The sequence below is a fragment of the Phalacrocorax aristotelis genome, chromosome 1 (genome assembly GCF_949628215.1).
Source record: "Phalacrocorax aristotelis chromosome 1, bGulAri2.1, whole genome shotgun sequence".
Taxonomy (NCBI): domain Eukaryota; kingdom Metazoa; phylum Chordata; class Aves; order Suliformes; family Phalacrocoracidae; genus Phalacrocorax; species Phalacrocorax aristotelis.
The window spans coordinates 91764065-91778194 of NC_134276.1; the positions used below are offsets into that span (position 1 = coordinate 91764065).

At 42.0% G+C, this 14130-nt stretch overlaps 1 protein-coding gene across 15 annotated transcripts in view; it reads right to left on the minus strand.

The window, feature by feature from the left end:
• Nucleotides 1-798: 798 nt before the first annotated feature.
• The window catches only part of DMD (dystrophin), a 1138094-nt gene continuing 1124762 nt past the window's right edge, over nucleotides 799-14130 (minus strand). For 9 of the 15 annotated variants that reach the window (XM_075097793.1, XM_075097785.1, XM_075097765.1 and 6 more), the window contains one exon: nucleotides 799-1647. In XM_075097793.1, coding sequence (XP_074953894.1) covers nucleotides 1550-1647 — 98 coding nt within the window. In that variant the 3' untranslated portion in view covers nucleotides 799-1549. Of the gene's footprint in view, nucleotides 1648-7928; nucleotides 7961-14130 lie in introns of all 15 variants that reach the window. The other 6 variants (XM_075097775.1, XM_075097757.1, XM_075097749.1 and 3 more) reach the window with 2 other exon arrangements.

The following is a 14130-nucleotide window of genomic DNA, read 5'->3' on the forward strand; positions in this document are numbered from 1 at the left end:
ACACTTCATACAAGAAGAGGTAACAGATTTTTTTTTACTCTTGCAATATAAAGTCAGATGGTGTGTTTCTAAGTATTCTAAGGTAAAATTAAAAGCTGGTTAAGAAAATGAAGTGGTAAAGCTTTTGCTGACAGCACCTCATACCCAAACCTACCTCCCACGAGCTGCAGTCAAGCTGGCTAATCTGTTTCACTATCAGCTCCTCTCTTTCTCACTTTGTTGTTAATTATGTGGGATTACTTGTAGAGAGAAATGGGGAAGGAGAAAGGACCAGGGCCTTTGTTTTGGTGATAAACACCTCGCGGAGCAGTGCGGCTACCGCCGCTTTACCACCATACACGCGCAAGAACAGCAGTAACTCTTCTACAGCCTCTCCCAAAGGTTACAGCTCCTTGGGACCGGCTGCTGTAGCAGGCTGAGACACACATTGTGGAAAGCTCTAGTTTTATTTTCCAGAGGATCGAGGGGAGCTTCATGCACTGGGAGCTGGACAAGCAAAGATGCTCTGTGAGAAACCTACTTGTGCTTCGGGTCAGAAGCCAATCCCACAGGGGTTCAGGGGGGAACTTCTCCCTTTCTTCTCTCCTCTGCAGCAACGGTGATGCGAGCAGTGGCAGCTCCCGCCGAAGCACTGGCTGCTGGCCGTGGCCAGCGGGGTACCGGACACGGAGGTCCAAAGGTTTAATCTGGTAAGGCAATTTCTACGTTTCTTTACTCATAGCATTCAGGAATTCAGTCAGCAGAGGAAACGCTGGCGCAAAGGATGGTCATTAAATTCTTTCCTTCTTTCTATTGGGGTTTTTCTTTTGTGTTTTTTTTTTTCTTCATTAATTTTTTTTGCAGGCTCTGTCATGTACTGTGCTCTTTCTTTTAATTATTGCAAACTAGCTGTGTGATTCATGTAATTCTTAATTTTACTGGAAAGCGATGAAATAACTACCTTCACTGGAAGTTCAGGAGATTTTATGGTTTCTTTTAAAGCCAGCCCTAGTCAGACAAAACCAATGAGAAATGTAAAGTTGGCCATTTTGGTGTCTCTGCAGGAAATACTTTTTTCTTTTTTCTTTTTGATAGGCAAGGAAAAGAACACAGAACATGAATCTCTCTGATGCAGTTCCAGAGCTGAAATGATATTAAACAAATGCACTGCCTCAGTATTTTTTTTTGTGTTTTTTTTTTAAGGGGGTTTCTATAAACAATTATTTTTATAAAGCACACTTTAGTTTACAATCTTTCGTTATAACTGTTATAAATTTTTTTAAACAACCCGAAATGCGTTCCATATAAAGAAATGGCAAGTTATTTAGCTATCAAGATTTTACATGTAGTTTTCTTATAATTTTTGTACAATTGCATAGACGTGTAAAACTTGCCATTGTTAACAAAACAGTAACAGACTTAGGAAACTACTGAAATCTACAGTATAGTACCACTACCCTTCACAAAAATATAGATTTGATTTCTTGTAAACTCTTACAGTCTAATCCTCTTTGTAGTATGAATATTATAAAAACCATGCGGGACGCCTGAAGTTGTAAAACACATCTTGCTATTCTAACACCTTGTCGTCGGTCATCACTGTCACTAAGGTTTCCATCGCTCTTCCCAAGTCGTCTGCCATGTGGAAAAGGCTCCCTACATTGTGGCCTGAAAAAGAAAGTCAAAGAAGACGAAATTAAACAAAGAAGACACGGCAGCAGATGGGTGGGAACATTCTACAGAAGAGGCCGAGCGCAGCTCCATTGCTCTCCACGTGCCGCTTGCCGCCATCCCCGTGGAGTACACTGGAGAGAGAGTACTCTTCCCAGAAGCCTCCTGGATGAGTCTAATATGTTATTAGCAAAAGTTGCCAGTTTTGCAGAACACTTCACAGCAATACTGGCTGGAATGGCTAGGGTAAGCTATGTTGATGATAAGCCAGCGTGTTTGTCTTCCAAAACCTCCCCCCCGTAGCGATGAAGCTGCATCATTACGAATGTTCACCAAAAGCAACAATCAAATCCACTGACATCACAGAAAAGTTTCCAACTGGCGCTGCAAGTGTTTGACCATTCAATGTTCTATCAAGGAGAAAAAACAAACAAACAGATCAGCAATAATTAACTAAATCATTAAACCCAAGAGATCCCAGCAGGATACCTGCGCAGATAGCTAAAATGATGACCAAACTAAACAGCTGCGGTTTATTTAATCATTTTAACAACATCCTTTGCTTTTCAGACAGCAGTACAGCAGAAACAAAGATGCCACAATTATCGAGTGACTACTATACAGTTGTGCATTTCTCCTCACCCATAACCACTGTGAAGGCCTAAGACAGTATAACGACTACACATGGTCCTCCTACACAGAAACGATAAATAAACGCAGAGCACAATTCTGGAGATTAAACCAGTGATGACTTGTCACACTCATTGGAAGTGGAAAGGAAGGGTAGCAACACTGATCAGCAGTAAGAAACAGCTTCATCACAATTAGGGACTAAACTGACTTGAAGGTAGGGAGATTAAACTGCCAAAAGTTGCAATTTTAGGCCCTTGGCCTGGTCTCCAGCTACTGTTCAGAAGAGCGGGGTCTCCTGCAAGTCCTGTGTCATATTTGCAGCCCTCTATGGCTCTCTCAAATACCTTCTGGCATCTCAAACAACAGAGACATCACAGTTTAAACGGGTGAATCCCATCTGGAGTCTCCCTCCTGAAAAAATATGACTGAAGAGGGAATATGCCAGAGATCTAGACACCCTACAAGATCAGCACCCAAACCAAGGACTGACTGAGTGTTCAAGATTTCTTGCAAGGACAAGAAGGACTGAGCAGACAGAAGGTCTTAAAACAAGCAGAAGGGAATTATACTCCACATAGCACATAATTGTGTTACTGAACTCATCGCCACAGGCTGATGTTGAGGCCAAACACATAAATGAGTTAAAAAAGGAGTTAGAAAATAATCACTGAAGAAAGATTTATTTAGATGCAAAGAAGTGCATGTGACCTCCAACACAAGAAGTCCCCGAGCTGCAGAGTGCCAGCAACTGAAAGTATATAACAGGGGAGGTACTACTTAATAAAACTGCATGTTGCTACGGCCTGAGGGGCTTGATTTACTCCCTGAGAGCACTGGCGATAGAATATTTGCCTGGAAAAAACATGGGAGGTGCAATGCCATCTGCCCACAACTCTGCTTCCAAGGAATGCTTTGTGTTAGCCTGGATGCCGAGTCCTCGCCTGGTCCTTGAGGAAGGAGCACCCAGACGAAGAAAGGACATGACCAGGGTATCCAGGATACATGTTTCACGCAGTCCCTACCTGTAATGTGGTGGAGCCTGACTGTTACCATTGCCCACCTACACAGTGGGTGTTCCTCTTCACACACCTGTCTTCTCTAGCAACAGGAATGAACCTTCCCTGTGGGGCAAATCAAACCCACCATCCCCTTCCAAATGTTCTAATATTATAGTAGTCGTGCACTGCTGACATTTCTACAGTACATCAGAGCTTGGAGTGATGTTAGTTAATATTTATCAGCATTTATGGAATAGAAAAACATGACCTGAGAAATATCCAGAGAAGTTTGTTTCTTCTGGAGAATTACTACCACCTTTTACATTAAAATACTATTTTTAAAGATTTTGTGGGGTTTTGTTTTTTTTAATGTAGTATTAATTACACAAAACTATGCCATATCTAAATGATAACTACTCAACAAGCTGCCCGGTCAATAGCGAGCTGTGCTGTGCATGGCACTGTTTGCCAGGTATTGATACAAAGAAATACTTGGTTCTAATCTGGTGACGTTTTGCTAATTGCACTAATACACAGAGAAACAGATGCATCAAACAGCAATTTCATCCATAAATCATTAATGTGTAGCCATCTTATTCGTCCTAAGAAAAAACTTGTAATTTGCTCATCAGCACGTCAAATAACAGCATACGAAAAATTCCTGCCAAGTTTTGGTCAACATTCCTTGCTTCAAAGTAAATGTATGCCACCGCATTTATTTTAAAAGTAAGGGATAATCCCTCTTACTGACACCATGCAGGCTGAGATCAATCCAGCAAATTACACCATGGAAAGTGAAAATTTGACAAAGTCATATGAAAGCAAGAACATATTTTAGATAGGAGATGCTTACATAAACAGAAAGGTAACTTCTCCTGATTTGCTCTACTTACCCGAAACTCTGACACGGCTCAGGTACCTTTGTAGCGTGTGCTATAACCCTGCTATAACTGGAGTGACCTGCAGCATCCCCACAAATGTCCTGACCCTGCAAACTGTTTTCAAGAAATCTCTAGGCTTTAAACACTCTTGTTTTTCCTCACCTGCAGCAACCTACAGACATGAGACAGGGAGGTGGTGAGAGTCGTAACTGGGTAGCCAGCCATTAGAGGCACTGCTGCCTGTGGGATCGTGGTCTCTTGTTCAGATTTGTTGTGATCTGTTGTTTCTACCAACCGTGACGGGACTCCAGGGCTCTTCAGGGACTCCAATACCACTCATTACCAGCTCGGGAAGAGTGATCACCCTTCCATCACCTTAGAACAACCCAAACTGCTAAACCCCATCTTCAGAAAAAAATCAGTATTTGTTAATACTGTTTTGTTCTGTCAGATACAGAGCTGTAAAGGTTTTATAGAAAGAGTCTAGGTCTAGAATGAATAACTCAATCAAAACTATAGAAAAAATGTCTTTCAGAAGTATGCCATAGTAGGTACAAACTGCTAAATTTTTCAGGCAACTAAAACACGGGCCAGGAAGACCTTATGCATCCAGAGACCCCTGGGTATCATTTGAATGCATAAAAATCACAGGAATGTCCGCTAGTCTTTTTTTTTTTCTTTCCTTTGATAATTGCTGCCATATTTTTTAAATAACCATGCTTCAAGTACGATCTCCCTCTATAAAAGCTGCACAGAGGCATGCTGGGGTGATCAAGGAGATATGACTCCCTCTCCCCCACCCCATCCAAGCTACCTCTCAAGCACAGGTCTTCATTTCCTCCGCAGAAAAAAATTGAACAACCACACGTATCCTCCTGAGCCACTTGAGTTTACATCCCACAGCATGACCACAAAGCAGTGCTGACTGCAGTTTATGTTAATAGCTGCACTGTATGGTACAACAGCTTGGGGACCGCAGTCTCCAGGACAGTCACAGGACGGGAGGGTGGGCCAGAAGAACGGGCGAAATAGCTGTGCTCCAGCCACTCAGCTGGCGAACCCTCAGCTGGGCATCACTGCCCTGCCAGCAGTTTTGCCTCTCTTGCAGATGGGAGTAACAGCTAGAGTGATCAGGACTCGAAATGGTTGAGAACAACATATGCAGTAATTTCCTGGTACTGTATGTGTGACAAATGCACCCTCTTTTATAATGCCTGTTATGAGAATAAAAGCTCAAATTCACTGACTGCTTCTATATAGCTCTGCTTCTTCTATTGAATACTGCTTACCTTCCCTCTCTAAGAGTGAAACGTAGGACACTGACATTTTTAATTAGGAAGCAAATGAGAAAAATACTGTCTTAAAAGCACTTAGAAACATATAAATCATAGCTTTCTACTCATTATTATTCATATTTTTAATGTAATGCCACCAAGGAAGGCATTAATTAATTTTTTCTTTTTCACAAACATTAAAACTGAAAAAGTTTTCTCCATGCTTAAAGCACCGTCAGTTGAAAGCTGCTACTGTATAAGAAAAAAACTAGCACACACTTTGAAATGCAGCAGTAAAGCTCAAAATGGACATGGACTGTATTAACTTAGACTTACAAAATGGAGGGAATATTAACACAGGTGCATTTGCTCTGAAAGCAGAAGACACCTATTTCTGCAGACAGTAACTACATCACTTCTGGTCACACACAGAACGGTGCGTTTCACATCTGCTGAATTTGCTTTAGAGGCTCGACTGGAATTAAGGCCTTTGGGTGAGGGCGCAGTAACTGAATATCAATCTTACACTACAGCTTGTCAGAGAAATAAACGTGGAGCGTTCACACTTGAAAGAGTGGATAGAAAGTAAATTAAGAAACCCCAGCACAATGCGGTGCCTTTTTTAGCAGCACAGATTTCTAACCCTTCCCCGACCAAAGAAAAATCCTTCCTGTTGGTGGCTTCGATTTTGATACCCTTATCCATATCGAGTAATGCCATGAAATCCATGGGATTACATACAAAGACAATACCTAATGTGAGTAATGGGATCAAAACCTGGCCAGGCGGCTTTAAAACCACGTGATCTGCCTTTGCGCAAATGGATTCACACATAAAGCAGAAGCTGTTCTATACCTTAGCCCACACACTCCGTAAGCAGGTGGAGAACTGCGTTTTCTGTTCAGCTCTGCAAGGTACCAAGACCCCTCTGGAACCATCAGCGAGCACAAACACAACTGGAGAGCGGTGAGCGATTCATTGAAGAAGTCAACTTTTTTAGAGATAAGCTGCTGGAATCTGATCAGGTGGGACATGCTCATTTTTTAAATTTTTACTTTTTTATTAATTGTATCAAATATGCCCTCAGCAGCAGAAGCTTTTTCTGAATAATATGCATAAATATGAATGAGGATAGTGGAAATTAACAACCTGTTTTGCTGAATTGGAGAACAATTCTCAGACCGTATGGGCTGACAGCATGCAGGGCTGAATATGAAATAATTGTCATAAAATTTCTGGACTGGTGCAGTCTGTTGACGGTATCCCAAGCACCCTTTTTTGATCCATATGAGAGGACCTGCCATTTGAGGGCACACTTAACCTGTGCTGAGCCTCTTACTCATTGGAGTCGCTGGACCTGCGCCAGCTCCTACAGCCAATGCAGAGAACCACTGTATTGCAAGGCACTGCATTAGAGCAAATCCTGGCTCACCCCGGGTAGCCTGACAGCGACTGGGGGTTCACAAGAGCTCTGCTAAAGACCCCAGTGCAGTGTGTTTCCATGATCCCCCCTCTCCGCACCAGCAGAAGTTTGCAAACAGGGTTACACTTCAATTTCTGCCTCATCCACACTGAACATCATCTGCGCAGGAAAGGTCATTTCACAGCTACTTGCAATTGCACTCAGGCAGTCTCTGAATATTTTATCTTTAATAATAATTTTCGCTAGGAATTCATCTTTCAAACGCTGTATCTGGTTAGCGAGGGAAGAGCAGCTTCACAGAGGAAAAATCAAGGCGCTCTGGAAATACTTTCAAAGGTGCTATGACAACACAGCACAAAACGTTTTCCTCCATTAACGAGCAGCGACATCCAAATTCTAAAATCTATTTTGCATCAAACCAACCACGTCCAAAGTGCACAGTGAAAACCATCGCCCATTTGCATTGCTGAACACTGTGGAGCCGTGAGTGTTAGTAGCATTCTTCATTCTGCAATAGTACATCAGGAAATTAAAACACCTGAATCTCTTATACCTCTCAACTCTCACTGTTCTAAAGAAAAAAGAAAAAAACCTATTTAATAACTGGAGATGACGGTTGGTATACTGGCACGTATATGTAAATACAATTGTGAGTATGTAAGCAGAGCAGCAAGAGACATGGGTCTCCCTGTCGTGCTTATGTACACAAGTGACGGAACATAAGTCAATGATTGCAGCATATTTGCTGACCACATTTATCATACAGAGGCTTAATTTCAGTGTATTATTTTCTCCTCCCCATTCCTGAGTTTCCACCTCTGGGAGGATGTAAGACAATGCAGATCGCTGAGCTGACATTGTCTCCACTGAAAGTTGAGAGGTACACTACTGTTAGAGCACACATGGGTAATGCACTCAGCAAAATCAAACAAAACCCACAGCAAAATAAAACCCCCCCTTGCCCTTCACCAAACCCAAGCAAACCCGTGCTGCCGTCACACGCATGCTGGGCACAGAAAGCAAGCTGTGACAAACAGAAGCCATGGCAGTGAGCCTGCATCTCACTAACCTCTCTCACTGGCTTTCCTGGGGCATTTCTTCCTTTAGGAACAGAGAGAGGAAGTGGAAGAAATATCAGAAAAAAAAAAAGGAAAAAAACCACACATGAATATATATTTTATACTGTAAGAGACACTTCAATTTCCATTTAGGAGTTTAATGTAAAATAACTGCATTTCTGCTTTAAACAAAGACTGAAAATGCAGTGAAATCCACAGGTGATTCTCAGCTGATTTAGTCAAGAACAGATCTGTAACCTGCAGCTTGGTTCTAACCTGGCAAAAACACTTGAGAAAACTACTAAAACCAACTTACAGGCCTCTCAATTGAGGATAAGGTTGGCAGAGAAGAGCTGAATTCACCTTCTGAGCATCCAGATTTCCTCAGTTCGAGTACTTCTACTAATCAGTATTAGTGGTAAAATCATGTTTTCCCAACATGAAATTAATTCATCCGGACACTTTACATTTTATTAGGGGCTACAGACATATAAAGATATACATTCATAGATACACATATGTACACACACACACACACACACACACACTTTACACCTACAGCTGTACACATGCTCACATACAAGATAAGATGTTTCCAACAAGCTGATCTGCCAGCATGGTAAAACTGAGGGGGCAGAGGGAGAAAGGGAGAAAAAAACATTCAGGGTAAAAGGGGAAAAAAGCAAAAATATCTCATCACTTTCAAGGTGTACTGCCAAAACAGAGAATTCATTAATGAGTTTAGCTGAAAAGATGCTCCTGACGAGCTGTCACAGAAGCCATACTTTGATCATACTGATTCTTCTTGAACACTTATCATAGCATAGTTGGTTTTGAAAAAAGAAAGCCAGGTGTCAATCAACAGCAGAAACATTTCCCCGCCCCCCTTCCCATCACACAGCTGGTGACACTAAGATGCTTGCTGCCTCCAGAAGCAGCGTCCCACTGTCACTGGTATGCTACTGCAAGCACCAGCATGGCCAGACTTTGCAGCCCGAGGTGAGAAAGTCACTGCGATAGATGCTGTTCAAGAAAGAGGATGATCTTTCTCCCACAGCTGTTGTAAATGTTGTAATTGTAAATGACGTATGGAACAACAGGGAGAGAGACAGAAATATACGGGAGAAGACACCGGTCAGCATAACAGTAATGTAATTGCTGTCGAGTTTTTTTTTCTAGGTATGGCAGCCTGCAGGAGAAGGGAAGAAAGACAATAAATAGCTTTGCAGGTATTTTACAAGGATCAGAACAAGGGTCAGCAACAGAGTAAAGCTGAGCAGAGGTGGGAAAGGAGAGGAGGAGAGGGTGGAGGAAGTGAATGGCATCACTGACCACCACAGGTCAGAGCCACTGCTCAACTACAAACTCCAGGCAACGGCAAGGGCCGGGGCAACCCCTGAAGGGCCCGGACAGCAAAGGTTACGATTTACACAACAGAGGAATTTTTATTCCCTTCCTTCCCCTCTCCCTCTCCCCAATAGCATACATACTATTAGAAATTATAATAATAGGTTTGAAGTCATGCTCTGCATGTGGGTTTCTATTCTGGTCGCTCAGGTTATGTCTATACCGCATGTGCTAGTGGTGCACAGAGGTACCAGAGCAAGCTTGACAGCTAGGAAAGGTGTCACATTGGTTCTAAGGACTTCACTTTGCAGGCCTGCCTAACCCTCTAGGACTTACATGGGTGCCTACACAGCCTGCAACCTCCTCTGGTGCTTTCATCAGGAGCTAAGAACATTAAAAAAAAAAAAAATCACAGAATGGCAGGGATTGGAAGGGACCTCTGGAGATCATCTTGTCCAACCCCCCCGGTTGAGCAGGTGCACCTAGAGCAGGGTGAAACGCCTCCCATGAGGGAAGATGAGGACCTCTCACCAATATAAATCATAAACTGTGTAACAGAAAATGAAGATATAAAGATCATTGCATACTTTGGAATTCCTATGAGGAAGAGCCCCAAGGTTTAGATGAACAGGTGGTGTACCTAAGGCCTCCAGAAACCGTAGCACGGTACAGCTGGGTGTGCAAGAGTCCTGAGACATGAATGAGATCCAGCAAAAGACAGTTTAGCTTGGGTCAAGAGGAGAGAAGGAACTGCCTGTATGCAAGATACTAGATCCTTTTGGAGGTCTTAAGAAATGCCTACCTGTCTGCACAAGCACCTAGAATTGCAGCTACACAGTACCTAATTTAAATATCTACAGGCAACAGACTGGATTGTGCTTGAAAATGAACGTATTTAAAGGCAACTGGGATAGCTCTGCACCACACAAAACAGCTGGTGAGGAAAGTCTGTAGTGAGTAATCAACCCTAGATTTTGTTAAATGCAACAAAGAGTAGCACTACTACACTAACAGCTAATTTCCTTTGGAGGAAGATTAAAAAGGGTTTAATGGATTATACTTTATTTTCTTCTCTGCATATGAATGAATGCGTGTCTCTAAGTTTTAAGGCAAGGAATATGGTTTGGTATAAATTGCAGAGGAAGAAGATTGTCTATATTGCCGCAGTTCTGAAAATTTGTATTCTGTGAGGCATCAAAATACTGATACACAATCCATGGGTGCCTAATTATCTATTATTCCTGCTCAAATCAAGACTTCCTGCCCTTACAAAACAGAAGAGTCTTTTTAAAAATTTTTTTTTTTGAAATCTACATGACATTGTATCACCGGCAAAGGTACACAGAGAGTGATCAAATCAAACCTGAAAGCAGAGGCACTAACAAAAAATTCCTGCATCCATGCAGATGTAGATCAAAGCAGAGAGCACAAAGCACCTACTGCACTGCCCCTCTCACTGAACTCAGGAGAGGGATGGGCTGCAGAGTGGAGAGATCTGGATCTGCAAACAGCTTTTTTTCTTCAAAAAAAGTTCTTTCAAGTTTTGTTAAATTCATTAATGTATGCTCGGTTTACATCAGGTCTGAGCATTATAAGTCACAAAAGATCTAGTCCTGCCCCCCATGACTATCCCAGCAGAAATCTGCAGAGAAGCTCAGCCACTTCAGTACTGTTGTGCCACAGGGGGGTGATAACGGATCTCAGTCACCTGGGCTCACTGAAGTTGGATGTAGGACCATAGCACAGAGAAGGGGATACAGTCCAGAAAAGGCCAGGGTAGCTCAAGTGGAAGAGTATTTCCAGAATACACTACAGTGTAATAACTACAGGGTACTCTTCCACTGATTCAGTGAAGTGTGAAAAGAAAAGTCTGAGTAGTAAGACTTTTTGCTGTCAGACTATAAGAAACTGCATTATTTGCAGTGCTGAAAGTTGCTAGTTCCACTTAGGATGTTAGTCCCATTCAGGACAGAGTGTGGCTGATGCAAGAGTGAGAGGAGAGAATGTCTGGTGTGTTTTTATGTGACTGAGATTAAAATAAAAGAAAACTTGTAAAAGATGGTGCTATTCTTAGTGCTATCTATTTACTGCTGTGGGGTCTTGTAATTTCACTGCACAAGAAAACATCTGTATTAAGCAGTACTACGTTATATAATGACGGTGAGTACTGATCCCTCTCCATATGTTTTCATGTGATGTCATGGCCTCTTAGCTCTTTTAAGCCATCATGGGCTCATTTCTAACCACTTCTTGCCTCCCACTTCCTCATTATCCACCAGCAAAGGCTCTGCATTGGAAGCCTGGGAAGCTTTCTCACCAACTTCGGTTGGCTCAGGAACTTCTGCCCCTGAATTCTTCTCTGAGCTTCATTCACAGAAAGCATTTGCCACTAAACCATAACCGCAAAACACAGCCTGGTCCACCATGAGATCCACCTGAAGCAGTGCAACGTGTTGGTCCTCAGTGCTGCAGGAGAGATGAATTTGGCTTTAAAAATACTGGCCTGCCAATCTTACTTTCTAACTCTGAACCAATTCCCTGGAGATTTAGTAGCTTGGGCACAAATACAGCGTGAAAATGTTTTCCTCTGTGGCCCATTATCAAGCAGGGTCAAATAAACCACTGAGGTGGTATTTAACGGTAGATTTCCACTAAATGTCAGACCTCTGGCTTTGACATCTGTTTTGAGTTAGCACAGCAGCTGTTCGAAGCAGCTGCAGCAGTTGTGAATTTGCTGGGAGCAGCAAAGTAAAAGAGGAATGGATGGGAAACCTTGTAGATTAAAAGGAAAGAAAAATTCCTTAAGGACAGCAATCATCAGGTATTCAGCAGAATTTCCCTCTCCAGAAATGAAACAGCTTTCGGCACCAACAGTCAGCTGTGCAAGGAGCATGGAGGTCCCCTCCTCCTTAGGAAATGCCAAGAACTGCCGAAGGTTAAACCGTAGAAACAAAATAACCCTGTAAAAGGTATATAGTAACACAGTTACTGCATCTGAGATCTGCTTATGAAGTTCTATGACATGATTTGTTTAACACGTGCTTTTCTCAAATACATTCAAAACGATGTTATGGAGCCCTTGAGGCCCTTTTAAAACCAACACTATGCAGCAGAAACTTGGAAAATACCATAATCAAAATGAATCTATCTCCAGGTGATTGACAATTAATTACTACTACATTTTACTGCTTTGTTTTGGAAGTCCAGAATAAGAGCTACTACTTGCTTTAGAAAACTATTTCCCAGCTTGAGCAAATCTTACTCTTCAGATGCTTTCGATGATATTTAGACTAAATATTTCAGTTTTAATTTGTATCCTGTGATGTTCAGCTATACATCTGTGAAATCAAGCGCAGAAACTCAGTCCTTTCCTCTCTTCACTGCTTATTCAGCTCTGAACTTCTCTCATGAACCAAAGCCTTCAGGGTCCAGTTTGCTCTTGTCATATTGCTCTGCACTCCCCCAAGTTGTCGTTATCCTAACGGCAACAGGACACCCAGAATTACATCCCTGATTCAAAAGGTGTTATCATTGCCTATGCTGTGACATGCTGGAGCTGGACATTTAGCTTGAAATTTAACATGCTTATTTTTACAGGCTATAAAGGAAACCCACATATAAGGTCCTGCCAGTAACATCCCTGGATTTCCTCAATTGATTCCAAGTATAAATTTCAGGTTATTTGTATGGATGTTTTTCCCTTCCTGGATTTGTTATTCTCACTTTCAATCTACGCAGGTTTTGATGAGGGCCCTGTGTCCTCTGCAGCTCTCCTGGAATTGCATGGTCTGCGAATATCACAGCAGACTTCTCCTTCTACAGCATTAGTATAGAAATAAACAGAGTTACTTCTAGTGCTAGTCAATCTTGGGCGTTTAATCCATCTTCCTTCTAGTTTTAATCCCTAAAGATAGTGTGCATCACATGTGTGTGCATCACATGTGTATGCATGACGTGTTACCCAAGTAGTTTGAATTCACCTTTCAAATACTATTCCATAAGCTCCTGAATCACATCACACTTCTGAATGCCAGACTGGGATGACTGAGTTTCTTACATCTGATAATTTTTTAATTCTGCTTAACAAGAACTGATATAAGAAAATGTATTCGTTATAGATCTGTGCTCATCACTTGTTTGGGCTTATTGTTCTGTTTCCTGAATACCTACAAATAGCTTGAGATTGAATGCAACCTCTAATGCAAAGAAATAAAACACTACTTGCATCACATCTGAATCCTTACACTACGCCCTCTTCTCAGACTGCTTTGCCAAACTGCTTTCACTCTTTTGCAATTGCTCTTTGATCTTTTATTACAGATTGGAAACCTGAGATACAGATTTGCACTTCTCAACAGCAAAAAGGCCCCTGATTCAGTGGTTTGTTGAAACCCGTCAACCCTGCTTCCTCTTCTCCTTCCTGCAGTACTGCAAATCATAAGTCACATCCTTGACGCCCATGCAATCTGACTGCCCACAGCATCCTTCGCTGCACAACAAAGGCCTACATGAGGCTCTGGCAAATTAGCTGTGGATGGAAGTTTTGTTTATGCGGGTATCAATTGAATATCATTTAATAGTTAAAATGGGAGTAGAAGAAAATGTCAATACCTGAAGTTTGCATGAGATCTCATTAAAACTGATGATGTCAGTAGCCTTCTCTATCAACCAGTGAATAGAAATCCATTTGCACTGGTTGTAGGACAAACTATTTCTCACAGAGGGCCTGACCATTCCTACTCCTCAACCAAAAACAATCGTACAAACCTGGCATTTGTGCAAATGCATCAAAAGATACAAGAAGAACAGAGAAACATAATTGAGGTCCTAATCTCTTTAGCCAAAACCTGGTACAACTCTCCAAAA